Source organism: Gavia stellata, chromosome 13 (genome assembly GCF_030936135.1).
Source record: "Gavia stellata isolate bGavSte3 chromosome 13, bGavSte3.hap2, whole genome shotgun sequence".
NCBI classification, from domain to species: Eukaryota; Metazoa; Chordata; class Aves; order Gaviiformes; family Gaviidae; genus Gavia; species Gavia stellata.
In genome coordinates this window covers 16,257,222-16,281,080 of record NC_082606.1, presented here as the reverse complement: position 1 = coordinate 16,281,080, position 23,859 = coordinate 16,257,222, and the positions used below count along the sequence as shown (strand labels likewise).

Below are 23,859 nucleotides of genomic sequence, written 5' to 3'. Positions count from 1 at the left end.
CTGCTTTGGTAAGGGTGACACGAAGCATTAGGCTGTCAAATAAGGGCCTGGGCTGCTGTATCGCCTCTCCTTCATCCTTCCGCATCCTCATTTCTTCTCATCTTCCAACTGCAAACTTCACAATGCCTTTGCACGTTGTAAAGTCCCATGCTGTCCAAAACGTGCTGTAGATAGTGGCAGTGCAGGGGCCATAAAGGTTTCAGAAGACACGTGTGCCATAGAAGAGAACTCAGAGATCCCGAAGCATGCGGGGCTCTCCATATATGTGCCAGCTTAGCGCTGATATCTGAAAGTAAAATACTTGGAAATGGCTACTGGGAAAAGCTCTCAAGTGCTGGGTTCAAGACTGAAAGGTTCTCCACTAAGAATGGAGGATGTTAAAGGACCTGTAAATTATCACAAACTTGCACAAAAGCCTGATGGTTTTGAAAACCCCATATGGGTTTAAAAAAAAAAAATCTAAGTGTAAAGCCTGATCCAGTGAAAACATATAGATTTCTCCTATTGGTCGGAAATGAGGATTTATCCTCAAGGCACAGTTTCAGGCAGCACACTGCCTCCCTGCCTGCATCCAGGAGGGTTTCGAAAGGCGGTATCAAAGCAGGCTGCTGCACCACAGGTGAGCAGAGCAAACAGGAATTTGAACCAAGGTACCTTTTGCAAAAAAAGAGCTTACACAGTTTCCTGCAAACTGTCTAGTAGCAGGTAAATAAATGCCAGTTTTGGTGTCATCCAAATAATTATAAAAAAAATAAAAGAGAGGCATCTGGCAGGCATTCAAAGGCCCGGTAGCATGCGTTAGTAAAAGACTCAATCAACCAAATTTAACAGCACCTCTCCTCTTTTAACAAAAAAGCAGAATCTCATTCCTTTTTGGCAGATTAACAAAAAGCCCGCCCATACGACTGGTCCCAAAACCACCGGCTGAAACCCCAGCAAAGCTCTGGCAGGAGCCCACCCAAGTGAGACGTCCTTTGCTGAAGCATCCTTAAACCCAATACAGATTTTAACTTCTCTGTTGGGATGCACTGTAAAGGAAGCGACTTATTGTGGTGCGACCTGATCACAGCAAGTTCAGTAGAACTTAAATCAATGCCTTTACCTATACGTATCAAAACGTATGAAGGTGCCTGCTTTACCCTTACAACTTCAGTTTTAATGTGCCAGGGTGGAATACATGTCCTTTGCTGATGAGGGGTTTTGGCACATGCTGACATCCCATTAACTCCAATATCATGTTAACAGACAGTAGCAGCCAAGAAGCTTTACTTGAAATTAAGCAGACAGAATAAGCCCAAATCACTCATAAATACACCAGTAGCATAATAAACTTAGATAGGAAAGAAACATATTGTTATTAAGAACTGAACAACAATGTAAAAAAGGAGAGAAAAATCTAAAGTTCAGCTGTCCTGCAGCAGTGGAGTAGAAGGGTATTTCTGCAGACACCTAGAAGTGAAATCAAGCTGTACCTAATTTCAATTTCTATCACAACACTTTAGATGAAGGGAGATTGAGAGCAAACAGGAAATAGAAGAATTAATACTCTTAAAAAAAAAAAAGGAGAGAAAGAGAAAATGAAATAATGGTCCAAACAGCTAAGCAAAGTCCTACTGAAAAATTCAGCAATATTTCCTCTCTCGGTCCCACATGCCAAGGGGACAGACCTGCAGCAGTCTACAGCAGGATACTCAGCAAAAGCACTCAGCAGCCCAAAAGGCATGAAGTCTCATTACCAGACGCTGCTACCAATTTAATTCCAAGCAGAGAAACTTGACAAGAAGGCAGACATACTGTATATCTGTAAAGACATTTCCCTTTATATACACGTATATGCCCACATATGCACACAACTTTCATTTGTTCTCCCGGCTGATGTGCAGAAGAAATTAATAAGCTTAACTTTAAATTTATAGTAAAAAAATCAAAGGAAATATTAAGAAAAAAATTATTTAAGAGCCTAAATTATAGTGGAATTGAGAGGATGAAGCAGTTGGTCTATAAAAACAAATCACGCTGAACTACCTTCAATGCCTTATTTTCCCCTGATTGAATTACAAAATTAGTCAATGAAGGCTGTAATATATTCAGGCTTAGTAAAATATTTGATAGCGTCTCAGAAAAAACTTCCTTGAAAAATTAATTCAAACCAGCTTGGATATGAGCACCATCATACAACAGTATTAATAACAACAGTAAATTTGATTTACATGGCTCTTCCTTGCTAGTGCCGGTCTGGGTGGCACAAATATGGCCAAGTTTTAAGCTGGAGTGGCTCGCCACGAGGACTGGTGTTAAGGCTGTGTTTATCTAACATCTTTATTTGGAAGTGAAACAAACCCACTGAATTAGCTAAGCTGTTGATATGTGTCTGTTTAGGGGGCAGGGTGGGACTGTAAGAATTTTGAAAGCCACCACTGATATGGTGGCTCAATGACTGAGTAGAGCCGGTTCCTTCTCACCAGCTCCACGACCTTCTCATAAGTCAAGCAGCACCAAAGGCACAAAATCACATGGGCAGCGCATCCCTTAGCCAGCAAACACACCAGAAGTAAGAAAACCAAGACACAAACTTCAAAAACATTAAAGAAAAACAAGTTTTGGAGATCAACCACCAATTTACTGGGAGGCAGAAACCTGGAAAACAGTTAACAACCAAATGGGCTGGTGATGACAGCAGATGCAAACAGGTTATGAGCCTGCGAGGAAGCAGGACAGCAGGACCGTGCTCTGCACAGGGAGATGTCCCCATCGAACACTGGGGGACAAAACCTAGGGTAACCCCCAACCCTGCCGGTCATGGGGCCAGGAGCCTCCCGCACACCAAGGGAACTCGGCAAAGGGCAACAACAAAAAAATACAATGACGATGCTGGAAGGACTGAGCTGGGATGAAAGAGGGTTTGCATCCCCGCCCTTGCTTAGCGCTGCGGGAAGAGCCAGCTGCAACAGCCCCAGGGACAACCAGCAATGCTGAAGCCAGCGGGATGGGGTGTAAAAGCATGTAACAAATTAACTTAAATAAACAGAGACTGAGCAGTTCTCCGGCAGCAGACTGCCCTGCCCCTGGGTCCGGCCCCAGAGCGCTTTTAGTGACCAGCACAGAGCAGCACGGGGACCCTGCACGTCACACATCCTCCTTACAGCTCTCAGCAGCCGGTTCCCCAGCGTTACACCCCAGCAGTAGAAGGGGTGCCTGCCCTGCCTTGCTGCACCGGAGCCCTTCACCAGCTACTCAGCCCTGCTGCAGCATCCCACTACTGCGTGCACAGGGATGAGCATGGGAATTTACCCAAAACCCAAATGACAAAAAGGCAGAGAAATTAATTAAGAAATCGATAAGAATAAATATTGATCCTAGACCACTGTTACTTCAAAATTATGGGGGTTTTCTTTCCTTTTTATAATACCAGACATCCCTCCTTCATAAAAAGCATATCATAGCTTACTAGGTAAGACCGTGCTAATTATTACCCCCAAAATCAATCATAAAAAGAGCACATAGTTGCTACCAGCACTTTGGATGAAGACATGCTTTGCTTATTTGCACGGATCGTGCACCTGCTGATTGTGGGAAACTCCAGCTCTGTTTTCCTCTTCCCAAACCAGGACTGAAGCTGGAGCCCAGTGGAAGCACCACAGCCCCGGGGCCAGATCCAGGAGCATCCCCAGATGCCATGAGAGGGTGTCAAGAGGCTCCTGAGCAAGAGGCGAGCAAACCCGGCCAGCAGCTCCCACAGAACCCCATAGCCTGGGAGGACAAGAGGCAGAAATCAGCCCATCAGGACACGGCTCCGCATCCGTGATCCGCATCTCTGCACTGCATGGCGAGAAATGCGTCTCAGCCCAAGGGCAGCAGTGGCTTTACCTGCCTCCCCAAGTGCCGGCTCCACTTAGCGTAATGATTATTAAGCCCTGTCAGCAGATATGAAACCAACGGACGCAGCTCCACAGGCAAGCGCTTCGAAAGCCGCCGAGACACCCCTGCTCACAGGTTTTCGTTATCCATCTGGAAAATTGCAGATGTCACAAGAGCTTTTAGAGCATCAAGATGAAATCGTCTTGTCAGCAACAAAAGGGCCAGTTCTCCCCTACCCCGATCCCAGCAGCTGTCTCAGCACCGCAGGCTTCTGCACGAGCGGCCGGCATTGCATCAGGATATTGATGCCGCCGGCGCCAGGGACCCTTGCCTGCACGCTGCCCACCCTGGAGCTACCGCGGCACCAGCATCTCTACCCGTGAATCTTACTCTAAAGGAAAACCAGGGTGAACGTAAACAGTATTTTTCCTTTGACACTAATTCACAGCCTCTTCTCTGACTCTTGACTGCGTTAAACTGGGAAGAACTTGCAGTTTGCTGGGGAGGATGAAGCATGCCCTGGGACAGAAAGAAGATGGGAAGATGGAGATGCAGGTTTCCTGGCACCAGCTCCTTCTATAGCTGGTTCAGGATTGAGAAGCAAGCCAAAGAGCTTTAAATCCAAAATTCATGCAGATCCATCCATTTTCTCTGCCTTAATTGTATGGTTTTTCATCCTCTGCGGTTTTTGAAGCTGCTGCACCGCTTTGGCTTGGGTGGCGTCAGAGGCAGATGTGGCAAAGCCATCCTGCCTGAGGCCATGCTTCTCAACAGGGCTCTGATCAAAAATGGCTTTTTCCTTTTCTGTGGAGAAAACCCCTCGCTGGTGACAAAGTGAGATCTTTCAGCAAGATCAGAGGGTATCCAGGAGAGCCACAAAACCAGCCCGACACCAGCGTGCGTAGGGTTGCAGCGTAAGGGTCCTGATGTGAAACGGCCCCTTTCAGAAGAGGCTGGTAACTCCTGCAGATGCTGGGCTGTGGTGAAGTAAAACAACAAAGAAAAACTTTTATGCAGCTAGCAAATTCTGGCAGATATAGGTAGCAAAGAGGCCGCCAGACACAAAAGATGGCCACAAGCACCAGCTCTTCTCACGCAGCAAGCCTGAGAGCAGAGGGCAGATCCTGCAATATGGCCTTGAGCGTGGAGCAGGGCACGTTGAAGGCTGATGACTGGGCAGGGGTGAGTTTTCATGGGTGCACTGAGCATCATTCCCAGCATGGACCCAGCCCACTTGGTGCCCCTCAATGCACCCTGATGGCAGCAGTATCTCATACACAGAGCCCGAAGGGAGACCTGTGGCCAGTTTACGTGGCCACAGGCAGTGAGATATCCTGGGTCCCTTTCCTGAATCACAAGCCAGGTTCAGTGCAACAGAGCATTCCATCCTCTATCCTCCTTCACCAGCCAGGGCCATGGCACCAACTGAAGACCACTGTCCCAAATAGAAACTGGATTATAACCCTCCCCCTGAGACGCAAAATCTGAGAATCCAAACGTGATTCGTTCCTACTGTGCACAAAATACTACCCAGCTGCCTTATGTACAGGCATTACGTTCTGGTCCATTGATTTTTAATAGCACAGTTGTAGATTAAAATGAGATGCCTGAGCATCACATGGGGTTCTGCACTGTTCCCACCTTCATCAACAGACGCTAAACACTGGTGCTGATGATGGAGTTTCTTGGGGCTGTCCAGGACACAGGCAGGCTTTCTTACTGCACCACAAGCAACAGAAGTTGGAGATGGAACAAGACCATTAGATCATCAGATGCTCCAGTGCTCTCTACAGTTTGCTTCCTCAGTGCTTTCACCAGTGGAAGCTTGAACAGCCCAAGTCCCTATCCATTCCCTTATTCTGCTGTCTCCAAATTTCTAGGCACTCTTTCAAGCACATTCAGCCCAGGTTCAAAATGAAGCAGCACTGTTCTCTTCCTCATCTGCATTTGCCGTCACAGCTCCCAAACACTTCTCTTGTCAATCCTGCTGTTTAAATCACAGTTACCCATCCCTTGACCAAGAGCAAAGCTCTCCTGCTCCATGGTTTAAGAACAGAGTGCCAGATCTCAGCATCCCTGGCTAAACACCGCATAAACAAACAACAATCCTACAGCAAGTCAAAAGGAGGAAGGGGTGATGAACTCACCAGGGACATCCTCACAGAGGACAATTTATCAGCATTAACAGTAGCAAAATCTTTTTCAAAGAATAATTGGACAACTGTGGTACAGACAAACTACAATTAAAATATTAATTAAAGTCCTTTGCTTCCTCCCACACTGCCCTGCACCTTATTAAAGCCACATCAAAGTTGACACTTAGTTGTCTGGTTGGCGGCCACCTTCAGAGAGGCACAGGGGAGCACACAGGGTGCAAGGCTCGCGGAGATGATATCTCTTCATCAGAGTAGTTATACTGTTTAAAAAAAATTAGCTTGTCCTGCTGCTGTATGTGGTACCTGTTCTGGGGATAAACAGAATTATTCTGGCTCTGTGCTGTCAATCCCACATCTTTCACTAAAGCAAACCCACATGAAGCATCGCTGCCACGGAGAGGAGCCCCCTGAGGATTAGCACCTTCTGCACGGTCCTCGGGGGAGGCTGCTCAGGTGACTGAGCCTGGGCCATTTCACAGCTGTGGAAAAGATGTATGCAAGCAGTTGGATAAGGAATTGGGGCAACTCAGTTGCTCCTCAGTGGCGAGTGGATGAAGGACATCTTCCCAACCCTGCGGTGTGAGGGAAGCAGCCATGCCTCGCTCGTTCTCATCCTCTCTCTCCTCAAGGTTGTGACTATCACGTATGCAAAGGCAGAAGCAAGCATGGTGCTGCAAGCAGCAGGGTCCCCAGTCCTGCCGCTTGTTAATGCTTTGCTGGTGGAAAAGCTGATGGTCTGAGCCTGGAACAGGGAAAGCTTCAAAAAAATTTCAACATCTTTCCACCACCTCAGCTGGGAGTTCACATCACGTCAATTCACAGGTAAGATGAGGGTCACTGCTCAGCTTTTGACATTGCAATGTGAGAACCACTTGTGAAAGTCAGCAGTGAGACACCTGCTAACAGAGAACTGCCCTGGGCAAACGCCAACAGTGCCGAGGGGCTCCTTCGGAGCAAGCACTGCACCCGGGCTCCAGCACCCGGCTGGTGACCGGAGCAAACACGTGCACCCGCAAGCGAGGGAGGTCATGCACAGGGAGGAAGAGCCTGCAGCAACGTGGCGTGAAGGAGGCCTCGGTCTTCTTGGGTCACCTAAAAACTACTGATCTGACTTTTTTTTAACTGCTTTTAGTAGTTGCCCAAAATAGATGCTTTGGTTTTGTAAAAGCAACTGAAATAGATAATGGCTGGTCAGTGCACTTTACATTGCCTTTATAAATAACCTATTAATACTTCTGGGAGTGGGAAAATGTTTTATTTCTAGATCTAAATAAATCCTGATCTCCTGCTAACCATTCTGATCTCCAGCTAACCATTTTAACCTCCTGTCCAGCGACAGGACAAGAGGAAATAGCCTCAAGTTGCACCAGGGGAGGTTCAGGCTTGATATTAGGAAAAATTTCTTTACCGAGAGAGTGGTGAAACACTGGAACAGGCTGCCCAGGGAAGTGGTGGAGTCACCATCACTTGAGGCATTCAAGGAGCGTGTGGACGTGGCATTGTGGGACATGGTTTAATGGGCATGGTGGTGTTGGGTTGATGGTTGGACTTGATGATCTTACAGGTCTTTTCCAACTGTAGTGATTCTGTGATTTCTGCTGCAACGTCATTTGATGCATCTCTCTAGCCAAGGGTGGCTCCCCCCTCCCTCCGGCAGCAACAAGCAAAGCACCACCCCATCTTTCAAAGCCTTCACTGGACTAACACCACCTGCACCGAAGGACAAGGGCTGTGAGCATAAGAGCGGATCTGCCTTCGCAGAGAGGAGAGGCAGAAGCAGGTGCCTAGGTGCCTTGTCATAGCACCCCAGGGAAGAGGTGGGACCTCTCAAAGGTTTGCCAAGGTGCCCAGGGCTGCATAGCAGCTTTCCCTTGGTGCCACCACACCGGTTACGGACTGCATGGCATAGCAGAGGGTGAGGCACTTATCAGTTCAAAGAGCTTTATGCTTTATCACCTTGAAGGCACTAAATAAATAAATAAACAGCACAGCTTGCACTTCAGCAGAGTATAAACAGGCATTTATAGAAAGAAGCCCCAGTGAAACTACATGCCCTTTCAATCCACTTCCCAGGCAAATAAAACCAAGTAATATCAAGCGCAAGAAGTATACCAAGGGGCTTTTCAAACAAACAGAAGGATACCAAAAAGGAAAAGCCCTGACCTCCAACAGCCTCACGTGGTCATCCTGCCCACACATTTCAGGGTGCTCAGCCCCTCGGCACTGGTGGGCTCTGCACATCGCACGCCTGGGCGCAAAGAAAGCAACAACAATCAGTTCCCCTTTCCAGGTCATTAGCATGGCTCACCATACATCCCTGAGCCCCTGTGGTTAGCCATGGCTTTTAATGTTTGGCTGTTTGTCTCCCATAGCCATGCCAGGCTGGCTGATACTACTTTGCTCTCTCTTTCTTCCTGCTCCCACTACATGGCAGGCTCCCAGGAGGATGAAGTGAAAGGGGCCTGATCACAGATTTCTCCTGAGCAACTAACCCTTAAGGTGCAGGCTCTCCAAGCTGCAGCATGTTTGTTCATTCCTATACAGCTGCAAACAAATAATCAGGGAAAAACAACCAGTGAATGATTATAGTCAGGCTTGGCCAAGGCAACATGGGTCAGAATTAAGCCTCATCTGAAAGGTAGGTCATGGCTCCTATATATTATTTTTTCCCCCTTTAAAGCTGCAGCAATAATTGCATGATGAATGAGAAAAGGAAAAAAAAAAAAGAAACAAAAAACCAAATCAACAAAAGCAAAAAGCCAGGCACCCAAGATATCTTTGTAGGAGTTGGTCCTCTTAAATCAGAACCCTGGAACTGTTCTGCAATCGACTCAGCGGACAGTTACCATCTGTTTATGGAAAAAATGTTAATAACCCCCAATCATAATCAAATAGGCAACCACTTTACTTTAAGTACCTATTAACTAATGCTAAATTACAATGGAACAGCTCTGCAAGTACTTCTGACATCCACATGCACATCAGCAGTGCCAGCACTTTGATCAGGGCTATTAGAACAAATACCAAATGAACTGATAGCAATGCAATTCCTCAACATTACAGAAAGAGTAGGCTGTATTTATTTTTCATTTCTCCCCCGCCTCCTTGTTGTTTCTGCCTATTCAGAAAGAAAATATGTATATGTATGTGTACAGACGTATGCAGCACCCACCACAGCAGACCCCTTGAAAGCCCCGTCCCCTGCGTTTTGTTTTTCAATCCAAGGCTGAGCTTCCATAGGGATTCTCCGATACTCAGAAAGGCTTGAGGCATTTCCATCAGTGGGGCGCATTACCCCAGTTGTCATCCTCGATTTAGCCCCCCTATTTCCACAATGCCTATAAAGGCATATCTAAGTCCTCCCCCCCTCTCCTCTGGGTGGAACCATGTGGCAGATACAAAGCTGCTGCAAAGAGAGGGAAAACCAGGCAGGCAGAGCTGTACACACCCGCTTGCACGCATGGAGAGAGGCAGCATGATCGCACGCCTTATTTCTTTAGGAAATCAGATTAAAAAGCAATCGACTCTTTGCCAACTGTAACCAATTCTGAACCATTAGCTGGCACTGTCTCTACCCAAGGAAGAAAACCTTGTTTGGAGAATGCGAGTAGTTTTTAATCTCAGAGCCTGGAAAACAGTTCATCTCAGCAAAATGACAAGTGGTCTTGTCTCCGGATTTTCTCTAGCATCTTTCTCCCCGTATCTCTGCGAACTTAATTTTTTTCTTTTTTTTTTTTAAAGTTGCAAATATGCATGAACACACGTTCTTTATCCCTAGGCACTTGCAAACATAACAGAAAACAGGCAAAAGGAGCATATATTTCAGTCCATCAACCAAAGCATTTACACAGCCTCCATCACTGTGCATCCAAACATTTTGTTAGTCCCAGGACTTTTCTGTGCTCTTATTATTGTTTTATGAAATTTCATTTTTGTTAGTCCCAGGACTTGCGTGTGGCTTTTTTATTATATTATGAAATTTCATTTCCTGTCATTTGCTGAGATTAAAATTTGAGGGGAAGACGCCGGATTTACAAGGCTTGCGGTGACAAGCCTGACCCCCGAAGGTGAGGTGTAAAACCCTCCACCTCCGGCAGGTACTCAGGGAACACAGGACACCGAGCCCAGAGCCGGAGCAAGCGATGACTGAGCGCAGGATGCCGGGCTCCTTACTCCCATGCAGTCTATCCAACCTGTAAAACCCTCTCCCCTGGGACACAGCAATACACTGAAGTGCCCTGACTCCCAATTCCTTGCTCTGTTAGATCCTGTTCTTCTTCCTACACTAATACAAGGCTTTAAAAAGCATCTCAGCTCCCCCTCTGGATACACCACCCTTTAGCAAACAGTTGCAGCCCACGTCTGTGACTTAAACGCTTCTCAGTTTTTACATTCACTTTTCCCGGCAGTTTCCCCTCCACTGCCTCCGTGTTGCCCATGTAACACCACGTTTCACAAAAAGGCGCTTTGTTTGCCATTTTCCTGCCGCCTCCGCCACCCCGGTTCCAGTGATCCCCCAGCCCCCCCCAGCTGCTTCAGCCCACCCCTATCCCACCCCCCCCAGCTATGGGAGCCAAAGTCGGCACGCAGCCAGAAAGGGGATCTGACCTCCGCCATCCCGCGTTAATGAATGCCCTCTCCGGAGGGAGCAGGGAAAGGCGAGGGGGATGGCACGGAGCCAGCCTCTGCAAGCTCAGCCAAGGGACGCCACGGAGCTGGGAGCACAGAGCGTCAGAGCCCCCTTCACCAGGAGCTTTTGCTGATGCCACTGCTCCAGCCCATCGACAGCGCGCTTGGCAGTGCAGGCTTTTCCACTGCTTGGCTGCTGGCTGCATCAGTAGCCGGGTCATAACCAGAGCAGCAGCTCTGCCAGGACTCTTGTGCAATGCTCCGAGGGTGTGCTACCAGCCAGAAGAGGACAAATGTGGACACATCATCCTCTCATAGTCCTCCCCCAGCCATGTGCCCCAAGATGCAGCGACTTTCTTTTCAGCAAAGGCAGCTGGGATGTTGGGCGCTATGCAGCCTGTTAGTCCATTTTTAAGACTGGGGGGCAACCCAGCAGGCTGCCCTAGGGGGACTTTCCAGCCCAACATGACATCCAACCTTGTCAGTCCAATTCCACCTCTCTCGGAGATAAACCATCTGATTAACACTAGAAGACGCAGAAGGAAAAAGATGTGCTCCAAGAGACTCACAAGGTGCTTTGGGTAACGTGTCCAACATGAGCACACAATGTTCTGCGTCCATGACAAAAACAACAGGAAAAACCTGCTCCTTGCAGGCCTGTCAAGCTGGGATTTCAACAACAAGTGGCAACATATGAGCTGGCGACGAACAGCTCCTGATTCAGGGAATGATGCACTTTCCCCAAAAGACTCAGGGTTTGGATTTTTTTTTCTTAGTAAATGATAACATGATGGGTGCTGCACAGGATGGCTCCTGCCAAGAATTAACTGATAATGAGGGACAGAGGAAAGTGCCAGCTAAAGGAGATTGGAGGTGGCTGCCAGCTGCACTGTCCCGTACAGGGTGTCAGAATAAGGTAGACCTGTTCGTGAGCCACTCAGTAAAGTGATTTGATGATTTGGACAAGGGCATCACCTCATGAGCAGAAAAACGCCAGGGAGGAAGAAAGGAACAGCAGCCCGTTAGTGGAGTGAAAGAGGAGACACTGGGGAAAGAGACATCAAGCACGAACACAAGCTTCAAGGTATCATTGCCAGATTGGGACCAACTGCAACAGCTCAGCTGAGACCCTAAAGCAACCAAAGGAGAGAATAAGGCTCTGGACTCATGGACCTGCAAAGCAGCAAGGAAGAAGTGTTTAGAAACTGCATTTTGGAAAGCGTGCAGGGGACTGTGACATTTCTTGAGGAGGTGAGAAATAAATCAGCTACAGCTGCCAGGGCAGGCCATAGCCAGGGTACCACCAAGCATCCCAGACACTGCAGGTGAGTGGAAGAGTTGCCTTTGCATTGTGGATGAAAGTGGTGAAGTTTGGTAGCAAGCCTGATGCAAAGAAGGGAGATACAGGCTAAAGAGGCAAAGCCTGGTGGCATGGCAGTTGACAATGGCGCTACGGCTGAAGGAAAAAAGTGTAGGCAGAAGAGACGCTGGGGAAAAGCAGGAGGCTCAGAATAGATAAGACCATGTGCTAGGGAGACTGTCCACAGGGCAGGAGGATCTGCAGCCTCCAGCAGCGAGCAGAGCTTAGGCAGTATGAATAGGCTGCCCATGGTGGTGCCTATGACACTTGTGACTTGTTAAAGAGCTATCTCTCCCTCATTTTAAAGATGTATTTAATTTCTGTCAACTCCATCTCTCCAAGTAATGTCACCAATAAAACTTTTAAAAATTCTATGGGGCTGTGATTTCATATCAGAGTTGAAAGAAATACAGCACAAGGAGGAGGTAAGCAGGCTTTTCTGGCTAAACATTTTTGCCTTCCAAAAACTGCACACACAAGGGCCCATCGCAGCACCCCTCTGGTTTCTGGGAATGCAGAATATCCACTAACACACTTATCCAAACACCTCTGAACATGTACACACATCTGTTCACCAAGACTGGTTATTCACATAAGGTTCACTCCTCTTTGATTCTTCCATTAGGGTCAGAAATTACTTTTCCTTTTTATATTTCTATCTCTAAGCCCCATCAGTGGCAAATGTCCAAGCACTTCCAAAGCATTCTGACACATCCCTCCAGAAGGCATGTAACATCATCCCAATTTTACAGATGGGAAAATTAAAGCAGAGACAGAGGTTAAGACAGCTAATTGCCTATGGACACTAAGTGAGTCAGTAGAAGAGCTGGGAATTGATCCCAGGAACCGTGTCTTCCATTCCTCTACTCCACCCACCAGTCGGTACACCCTACCAGATGGTTCTTATCATTGGACATATGGACTAAATATTGTTAAGTTGGTGTAGAAGATTTGCTATTTAATTAAATGTCCTGTCTTCCATCTCCATAGGATGCATAGGGGAAACTCCAGCCAAAATCCCATCTGGACACACTCAGGAAATGTCTCCGTAAAGCAAACAAAGCCCTAGGCAAGCACAAGAAACATTCCCAAACCTATCAACCTGCCCTGCAACATAGACCCCAGCAAGGCCAGGAAATACACTGCAACTCAGGAGCCTTGAAAGAAGCTCATGTTTGTCAAAGTTCAGCTTCAAATGGTGTATGCGTGAGCCACCGATTAGGCTGAGAACTACTTTGTCATGTGAAGGCTCTTCCTCCAGCCTTCACTGGGCACCACCAACGCTACCCAAACGGAGATACCAGCAGAGTCACAAAAAGCAGATGGCACAGAGTCATCTACTTTCTTCTGGCATTAGCTCTATCACATCACAGCGCTCGTGTTGGTTGGACAGAGAGGACAGTTCTGCCTGGCAAACATCAGACACCTTCTCACTTTCCAGTCACTACCAAGGACACATGAAATAGTTCCTGACGTGGTTATTCATGATGCAGAGGAGGAAACCTTCCAACAGAGAGGCAGCAGAAAGAGACCTTCCACATCACTGAAAGACAGGTCAGCAATTGCTTTCCCGGCATGGACCTTACAAACTTACAGCAGCATCTCGGTCCCCATTCACAGACAGGCACAGAATGGGTGCACCTGCTTCCCAACAGAACCCAAACCAATTTCACATCCTTCTGTTCTCCCTTCACACCCTGCGCTCTGCACCCCGTGTGACGCAAGGGGAAATCCATGCATCATCAGGTCTGCAAAAATGATTTCATCCAAGAGCATGAGCTCCTGAGTACAACTCCCTCAACGCATGGCTGGAGGAAGCAGGCTCAAAGCTCTTCTGGGCAACCTGTAGATGCAGTTTTGTACTGATAAGGAAAACACATGCATACTTCTGCCCAGCAGAAGCACATACAGGTGAGAACCACCAGCCTGTATATCTCTGTTACTCTCTCAACAGAAGAGGGCTGGACAACATTCTCTTTAGAAGGCTTTGCACCAATACTGACAACGTAGGAATAAAACCACAACACCTTTCCACGTGTGCTATAAGAGCCAGGCAATCCTGAACGTGCCTCCTGCTAGAGGAAAGCGACTGCACGTACCTTTCATCCCAAACTTGGACCGCCGGCCATACTTGTTGATCATAATAAAGAGGATGACCAAGAGGACACAAGCAAAAGCTGCCAGCCCAACCGCTATGGAAACCTGAAAGGAAAAAGCCTTAGAGTCAAGACAGAGGAATTTGGGAGCCTAGATTGGAAATACAACACCTCCTTGCCCAGTTCACCTTTCTGCAGGCTCATACCATCTGCTGCAGCCCCATGGATATAAGCTGTAGAGGAAAATACAAGCGAAAGCAAAGGGCTCTGGCACAGCTTGGAAGCATCACAGGCCGTTTGCAGGACTGGGAGGTTTGGGATCTCCCTATCAGCAATGTCATTCTGGCTCCAGTTCTCCCCAGCCTCTCAACTCCATACATCAGCAGGGAAGGAGGACCTCTGCTCCAATGTCTGGGTTCTCCCCGCACTACACCACATCGTGAGCCTCCATTTGTGACATCATCACTGTGCCATGATGTCACAACACTAAAGCTCCACTAACCTGAGGTAGGAACACACAGGAACAACAGAAAATTCTTTAGAAAGAGCAACTTTGTCTCCATCTAAACAGGCCTCAGGACAAAGAATGAGGGAAAATAACACACCACAAAAAGAAAACAGAAGAAATTAAGTAGAACTGTGGTTTTTTGCCCAAAAACATTTGGTTTTCCTAAAGCCTTTAATGGTTCCCTATTTATTGTAATTTTTAGTAGTAAATATTCATACTATAACAGTGTCCAAATCCTTCACTGGAACTGTAGTTCCACTGTGTCAGTGTACAAGCAGAGGAAAGAAAACCTCCTTGCCCTAAAGGGTTTACAATCCCAGGCTTGTTTTAATATTTATGAATATTTATTTCTTCAAGCCTTTGCTCGAGATACTTTTATTGCATTGATGTAAACAACAATTTCTTTGGCATTTGTCCAATTGTTCTCCTGTACTGGGTGTTGTGATGCATTTAGACTTCTCTTCCTTTTACAAAACTGTATTCTGCTATAATAGAAAATACATCATTTAACCAAGAAAAAGTAATTTCATTTTGTAACCCTTTTCCCTGCCCTTGATACATTAGCAACAATATTTTTAAATTTTTTATTTCACCACACTCTATTTTCACCCCCCAGCTTGTTTTCTGTGCTTTATATTTAATAATCAGTGCACATTATTACTCCAGTCTCACTGTTCAAATCTTTCACTTCAGTTATAGGAGATTTTCAGTTGGATGAGAACTGAAACCAAGGCGGATTGAGTTTTGCTCATTCTGTTAATATTTGGTGGGTTCAAGATCTTAAAACTTTCACAGAATTAGAGCAATTGTGTAACGAGTTAATTTTTTTCCCCAATACTTATACACAATTTTTTTTCCTTTTTTTACCCGGATTCTGCAGAAGAAAGACAATGTTGAGATCTGGTAAGCTGTAGGCTTTCTTTACTTTTTCATTTTTGGCATGCCCTGCAGAGCAGGAGAGAGGGCAAACCGGCATTGACAAAATTGAACTGAGCTAAATCTGAGTCCCTCACAGGGCTAAACTTAACAGCTCAATAACAGTATGAAACACACAACTGTCTGTTTGTTTGTTCTCTGGGTGCTACTTTTTTAGAGTGAGAATTTCTGACCCTGCCAGCAACAACTTCACAGGGTGCCTTATTTTCAAAGACCTCCCTGGTTCCACACTGCAGACCCAAGAGGATCAGATGGTTTGTGTCAGTATTTTACTTGCCTGACACAAGCCACCAAATCCTTCTGATTGTTGTCTTGAGTCATAAAGGAAGAGATTTTTCTTGCAAACGTCTCAAAACAGCACAGGAATGTAAATACTGAGTCATCAGCAACAAGAAATGCATGCAAAACCATTCTGTAGAGAAGAGGACAGGACTCACCCCAAAAGTGTCCTCCTCCGGTTTGTGGGTCACAGTGATCGGTGGGGTGGGACTCACTTCATAATCACCGACTGAAACCAAAACACCAAAGACAGCAGATTCAACACAGCTCCCATGGGACTCCCAAGGCACCAGCACATCCCCAGTGGCAGTGCCTGACCTAATGAGATCCAGTTCACCTCTAACACAGGCTGCAACTTTCTATTTTAGAAGGCACCAAAATCAACCATCAACTTTGTGCAGCCTCCACCAACTTGCTTTTGGCTTCCTGATTTTTCCTCCAGGAGCACGTAAGTCACAGAAGGGCAGGGGGAACCACAAAACCAAAACACTTACAGTATGCACAGGGCAAGGAGACACTTACTTGAGACAAAGTTGTCCGTACTCTCTGTGGAAAGGACAAAGAGAGAAGCAACACTGTTAGCAGCATAGCAAAGGGAGAGTAGTCTCATTCCCAACCCGCCTCAGACACACTCCACCACCCCAAAGAGCCCAGGAAACCAAAACATTTCATATTTTGTCCTGTATGGGCAACTGTAATTGAAAATTGATGCACATGTACCAACAGGACATGCTGGAGGTCAGGATGGAGACCACAGGGGTAACTGTGCGGGGCTGAAACAGGAGGGCAGGGATGCTACTGCCAAAACAGAGAACAATTAGTAGCACCCTGTACGGAGACTTTTGAATGGTCATTAAACCACCCTGCTTTCAGGAGGCGAGCAAAGCTCAACAGACACACAGGCTCAGCAGGATGGAGGTGGAGGGGAGAGAAGCAGATTTTGCCCAGGGAGAAAGTCCTACGGGGACGAGGACCAGCTCCTAGGAAGTACAGTCCACCTTGGGGCAGGGGGTTAGAGACCTCCTCTGGGCTCCCTCAACAGTCTACTGAGCCACTCATGAAAGCTAATCGCATCTGAACTGGACATGGAGGCTGTAGCTGTCCTAGAGCTGCCTCCTGCCCAAGATAGCTGCACCAGTCCCTGCTGTCAGCCACCTGACTGCTCCCGTCTATTCAGTAAAGCTCCTTCAGCTCCGAAGGAGGCCGAGGCCCCAGACGATGAGGTCTAAAGCTCTCGGTGACACTCAGTTTACATAGCATGAGAACAACGTCAGCTTTCAATTCACTCGCCCATGATAGAAATTAAGCCTGATATTAACTGGAGTTTACACAGCTTTGCTGGCAGAGGGCTCCTGGAAGGACGCTGAAACATTCACGCTGAAGTACGGGTGAGGTTTGGAAGGGAAGTGTAAAATAACCCCCAGGTGACAAACACGGCTTTCCAAACCAGGGGAAAAAACCTGAAAAAATATTTTTTTTCAAGTGAAGCAGAAGAATGACTTTCCTTGGCTTTTTCTAGCAAGAGGAAAAAAAAAAAAGAGGAAGAAATATTTCATTTGGAGCCTTTTTTTTTTCCTCTTAAACCAGAGTCTAGTCTAGTCGTAAAATTCTTGCTGCTTCTATATTTTCCACTTTCCATTTTTCTCTGCTGGACTAAGCAAATTCAACAGAAACCCACAAAAAGTTTTTCCCACTAAACCCTTTTTTTCAAAGCATAAAACATAGCCAAGAAATTCCAGCCAACTTGAGTTCTGTGAGAAGTTCACAAAGAACTGAACACTCATCAAGGGGGGGAGGTAGGTACGTTAACCTTTGTGGATTAAATAAGGAGATGCTAGCCTATGGCAGAGATGCCAATGACAACATGCAATGAGATTTTTATCAGGAGACGACACAATCTGTCCTGGGAGCCACTGCCCTGGCTCCTAGAGCCACAACGTCACAGAGAAGCAGGATATGGCATGGGGCATATCTCCCAGCTCCCATCCAGCTTCTAACAGCACCTTTCTCCTCTCAACCTGGGAAGCACAATCTGGCACAGCACCAACAAGAGATTGCAGACCAAGGTTTTCTAAAAAAACATGGTCACAGGTCCTTTTCCATGCTGATAGGAAGTTTTCCAGGCACTACACTTACATTGATTAATTAAGACTAATAATCTCATCCTGGGTAGTAACAGCAAAACCCTTGCACATGTGAATGGGGAACCATCGATGTGTGGCATTTTCTGGAGGAATCTACCTTCAAATGGGATATTACAAAAGTCAGCTGCATTGAGTGTTAATGTCAGCTGTGGCAGTGGACAGAGCAACGAACTTCAAGAAAAGTAAATTACATTCTGCATCGGGCTGACAGGGTCTGCCAGGGTGAGGAACGGCTTGGGACTTCGGATCAGCAGAAATAAAAGAAATGGGCCAGTTCCTGCTGAGAGACGGTTTAGGGTCTGTAAGTACTCCACACCAACAACACATAGAAGGCGTGGGTGAAGATGCATTCACAAGGGCAATATTTTATATATATTTCACACAAATGGATTCTCCCAGAGCCTTTGACACAAGTGGCTCTTCAAACATCAACGTGCCTTCCCACATCACAGCATGCCTCAGATCCATTTCCAAAACCAGCTCTCCAGAACAGCAAGTCTGCCCCCTTTTCTGCAGGTCCAGCACCTACTTAAGAGCTGTCCCCATTTCACAGATGGGGAAGTTGAGTCACAAAGGTGGGACCTGACAGAGCTGAGACTGCAAACCTGTGCCTCTCCGCACCCACCTACATTTGATAAGGTGCTCTTCTGCCCCGACAGCAGGAAACATAAACAGGTCAGATAGCCAAACACGGCATCATCCTTAAACCCTGAATATAAATTTTCCACTCCCATCCATATCAGCTAATTTGTTTAATTGTCAGATTTTCATGGCAGAGATTTGGGTTTGCACTTACGATATTTGACCTGTGGGAAAACTCTGTGTACATATATGGTGTGATATAAATAATAAACGAGAGTTCCATTAGTATTTTTCTATATTTAGCAAACGCCCTATTTTGCTGGATTTTCTTGGGCTGCAGGGGCCAATTCAGAGCTGTCACTCTCTCCTGGCATCATTCCTGAAGGCAGCAGCACACAGATCTTAACTCCATGATCACCAGTGTGGTGTTGCAATGCCAGAGATGAGACCAAGACCCTCCATGCTCCTATAGAGCAGACAGGTCACCACAAAAGTCTCTACTGCACTCCTCAGAGCTGGATCTTCATGTCCTCAATTTTTTTTTTTTTTTTTTTTTTTTTTTTTTACAGTTAGGCCCTGAATCATTAGGGAGCACACCAGGGAATTCCAAACAATCAGTTAAGAAATCCCAGCAAACTGATGCAAAGCGACTAATTGAGCCATCACATCTTTTGTAGACCTGTCGTCCTGGAATTGCACATGTTATATTCAGAAAGAACACAATTCTGACACTGCTGTATCCAGCTATAATCATTTCACAGATGCAAGCTGGAAGAAAAAAAAAGAGGGAAGAGCTGCATCACTTTAAAGGGCTTTCCTTTCTTTAGCTTATAACTAGCAATCACATAGAAGAAAACTTTCTCTTAAAAAATTAGGCAACCTCTTCAGGGGACCCCAGACAAGATTGAAAACAATTGACCAAACCTACATCCTTTTCTCACTTAAATCCATAAAGATCTTAAAAACAAACCAAAACAAAACAAAAAAAAACCCCACCCAAAAAACATTGCAGAATATATTACACAACAACACAAAAATATCTAAACAAGTTAGTCTCTCTCTGCATTAAAGAGTTGTTACGACACCAAAGCACACTTGAGCAGGAGAATCATACTAGTCAGAAGAGGCTTCCAGAGGTCACCTCTTCCAGCCCGCTGCTCAGACAAAGGCCAGCTTGGGTTGTCAAGACCTTGTCTAGGTGCAAGGATTACTGGTGGGATCACCTTTAGATTGCAAGCAACGCTAATGAGATAAACTGAATATCCTACCTGGAAAGGGCTTTTCAAGGAAGTGTCCTTTGATGGTTTGGTTGGCTGAGCCCAGCTGGTTGGTGGCCACAATCGTGTAGTTGCCATTGTTGTAGTGAGTGGGTTTGTTGAAGAGCAGGCAACCCTCAGACACTTCCCCTTGTTGGTAAAACTCCATGTGGATGATCTCTGTCTCCCGGAGGACCTGGCCGTTGTGCAGCCAGTGAAGGGTAGGAGCTGGATTCCCATGCACTGCAAATGCAATGCAGTGCTCCAGGTGTAGCACCGGCTCCTCCAGGGTTAGGATGCGAGGGGGATCTAGCAGAGAGAAACATGGCAGGCTCACAGCACATGTCCACCCACATCATGTCTCTGTGCACCATGGAAATTAAGATTATTGAAAACGCAACCTCCAAAATCACTCGGTGCCTTCTACTCTTCCCACAGATGTCTGCAAAGAAGCAGCGCTAAGTCACAAGAACCATTCCACGCTCCGCAGAAGGAAGATCTGAACCATAGCCAGTTCTCTTGGGCTTGTGAATAAGGGGTACAAATTAACGACAGGGACGGTCCTTTCACCAGCCCAGAAACAATTGAGCTTGGAGTTGCCTGGTCTGCACACTTACTGCTGCTCTCCTTCCCTCAAGGGATCACGGGGAGGCTGCCTGTCCCAGTTAAGGAGGACACTGCGACGTAGCACTCTTACATTACACGTGTGCGAGGTGCCCCTTGGGGGCTCTCCAGTCACACTGAGCAATTTTGGATTGCATAGCTGTGGAAGCAAACATCCCTCAGCGACTGCCTGTCCTTGGGGGTTTTGACTGCCTGAATATCCCAAAGGAGTTCTCACCGCCAAACACCCTCCAGGGGTATTTTAATTAAAGGGAGTAGAGTGGGAGAGGGAAAAGAAAAGCAGAGACTCCACCTACAATTTATTGCATATGCATTGTCGTGTCTGTCCCGTCCCGTCCCCCCCCCCCCCCCCCCCCCCCCCCCCCCCCCCCCCCCCCACCCCCCCCCCCCCCCCCGGACACACCAAGAATTCAAATGTTGCTCTGCCACCTCTTCTGAAACCCCCTTTACAACGCCTATATGTAAGGTCCCAAACCCCAAGGCTGGCAAGGACTCAACTAGAAGAACAGAGTTTTGTGCAAAGACAAAGGACACAAAAAGATGTGGGTCTTCCCTAAAAATCTCCTTTTCCTGGTACCATCTGGCTGCAAAGACAATCCATGGGACATCTACAAGGAACAAAAACAATGCACCAATTTTGACCCATCTTTTGGAAAAAAGACAGTGAATTTTTCAGGCAGTGAAGGTGGTAAAAGAAAACAAGGTGCAGAGCTGGTTGGAACTGAGCAAAATTCTCCCACGAGCAGCCAGCTACCCTGAACCACACAGCCGTGTCCCAGCCACCTCCTTTCACTCGCAAGCCTAGATCTGCGTGTGGCTTGTTCACATCTTCCTGGCAAGGAGGACTCAAAACAGGCAGCCACCTACACGCACAAACCCAGATCTTTTCAGCGTGAAATTACAGCCCGAGTGATGGGTCTGGGCAACAAGTGCAGGGGTAGCAGAAACTATCAGCAGCTTAGAGGATTACACAGGTGAAAGCAGGCATTGGCATGGTGCTGTTTAAGATGTGGAGGAAAAGATACTGAACCTAGTGCAAAAAACACCCGCCTGCTGACCAATCACCTCTGAGCTGATGCAGACTTTAATTACCTCCATTCTTCAATCCATCAGTAGTACTTATTGGGAGGAACATGAAAGTAGTAAAGCATCTGCTCTCCTCTTTTCAATCCCCTGTCACCCCTTGTCTACACAGTGGTTCCTGCACTGCTCATGCAACACACATGGGTTCACCAAGAATAGGCATTATCCCGCATGGGTCTCCGCTCTACCTGGCAGGGTTGGGGCTGGGGGACAGAATTTCAAACTACAGAGTAAGGGCAAATATTACAGACACAGCAACACATAGTAAATCTCAGCTGCTTGAGAGCACAAAGCTGTGTAAACTTCCTCTTAAGGTCAGGTTTGTGTTAAGTTATATTGGAAAGCACGGAGAAAGTTTAGCTACTTGCAGCTAAAAGTGAACAGTTGAAATTTGACTTATGCGTGTTTACACGGTGTTTGCAGTTTAACTTTGTAGGAACAGATCTGGGAAGAAGCGTTAGCAGCCCCGAAATCGGAGGGAAGATTTTCACTGGCTTTCGCAAGGGTGACGTTTACCCTCTTACATGGTGTCAGGGCGAGCAACTCTGTGTTTGTAAACAGAGTTTTAGGCCCTCTACAGCTTTTCCTTACTCTGGTGGAGCTTCCAAGAGATGGGTGGAGAGATGTCCACCACCAGCATTGCACTGCTGCTCCTTCCCTGCTCTAGTGCTCATTTCTGCATTAATGGAAGCAGCAGAAAAGCAAAAATACTGGCCTTTAAGAGAGGAGCTGTGCAAGTATCCACCTCCTCCTCACTGGGCTCAGCTCCTAATCCTCATCCACAAAATCAGTATGTCACAAGCAGCAAGTGGCCATGCATTCACACGGTTCCCAGAGCAGCCCTCCAGCCTCTATATGGTCAAGGTCTCTCCACTGCTACTTACAGTAGACGGTGAGCAGCACGCTAGCATTGCTCATCCCCACCACGTTCTCAGCAATGCAGGTAAGCAGGAACCCGTTGTCCTCACTGGTGACATTCACCAAGGTCAAATTGATGGCATGAACATTGGTCCAGTTGAGGTTGGTCTAAAAATCCCAGAGAGAAATACAGACAGAAATCAGTGCCTGTTGGCTTCTCTCCTCCCTGCTTCTGCCCCCAGAAGCTGAGGATCTCAGTTTCCACATAAGATGTGAAAAGGTCTCCAAAATCCAAGGATAACTAGGATCTGGGTGAGGGGAAAAGTTTCCTCTAAGAATATCTACTGGGAGGGGGAGAGCTGCAGCATTGTAACACTGATAAACATGGCTTGCCTCTAGAAAAGCTTGCTTAGCTGCCTATTTCAGCTACAGCTGTTGCAGACACCTCTGTAAACAGGTAGTTTCATTAGAGGAGACATGAGTTAATTCAATTAGGGAGCACTGAGATATGAAGCTATCTCATGTTTACTTCCCAGCCATAGAGAGGGAAGGTTTTGCTGCCAGATTCCAGGTTCTCATGTGGATAAGATACAGCCTCAATTTTGCTTTGGATACAACCATTTCACATTTCTCAGCAGTCTCCACCACCTACCTGACCCTCTGCCCTGCATGCACAGACCCGGGGAACCCATGGCAGCTGCCTTGCCCTTGCCACATTGGGCGCAGGCAACACTGAGGTCCTGCGGCCCCTACCTGGTGCGTGTTGATGGAGTGGAGATCAGCCACCGTCCAGTCGACGTCGGGCAGCGGCGAGCCTGAGCCATTGCAGGTGATAACGGCGTTCTCCCCTTCCCGCACTGTCAGGTTCACATGGCTCACGCTGATCTCGGGGAGGTCTAGGAGAGCCAGACACCAAGGTACTCAGGTGCAGAGCAGCGTTTGCTACAGCCAGCTGCAGGGTGCACATGTGTGGACCCAGATACTGCCAAGCTGTTTCCCAAAATCAGCCTCCAGCACCCTGGGATAAGTAGCAGGAGGCAACAGCATGACCTTGCCCTACCGATGGAAGGATGAGGCATGGAGACGAGGGAAAGTATGGACACTGGAGATGTGCCAGCTGAACAGACCCTCCCATCACGCTCAAATCCAAATGTTGGTGTCCAGTACCAGCTGCGCTTCCCTTCACAAAACCCCCTTTTCCCATCTCTTCTACTCCCACAGAAACTACTCTCAAAGGCAGTCACCCAGGATGGGAAAGCTGCGTGTGCTGGGAGAGGATCCAAAGCGTTCCCACCTCCAGGGACAAGAACCCAGCACTCCAGGCAAGAAGAGTCTCCCTCTGATTTATAACAATCAAAAGAAGATGACCAAGGATGTGTCCTCATATTAACTGCAGCTCTCCTAACAAAAGGTGCCCTTGTTCTGGTGGCAGAGAGATTCACTGATTTATCGTGGCCCTGATTTACACTGTTTCCTTACTTGCTGCCACA

General features: G+C 47.1%; 1 protein-coding gene across 5 annotated transcripts in view; it reads right to left on the bottom strand.

Moving 5' to 3' along the window:
* The window catches only part of NTRK3 (neurotrophic receptor tyrosine kinase 3), a 215,799-nt gene that overhangs the window by 128,562 nt on the left and 63,378 nt on the right, over positions 1-23,859 (bottom strand). For 4 of the 5 annotated variants that reach the window (XM_059823721.1, XM_059823720.1, XM_059823722.1 and 1 more), the window contains exons 6-11: positions 23,123-23,265; positions 22,396-22,537; positions 19,817-20,113; positions 16,345-16,368; positions 15,981-16,051; positions 14,103-14,205 (exon numbers count right to left, since the gene is read on the bottom strand). In XM_059823721.1, the coding sequence (XP_059679704.1) occupies positions 14,103-14,205; positions 15,981-16,051; positions 16,345-16,368; positions 19,817-20,113; positions 22,396-22,537; positions 23,123-23,265 (780 nt within the window). The remainder of the gene's footprint in view (positions 1-14,102; positions 14,206-15,980; positions 16,052-16,344; positions 16,369-19,816; positions 20,114-22,395; positions 22,538-23,122; positions 23,266-23,859) is intronic. The other variant, XM_059823723.1, reaches the window with a different exon arrangement.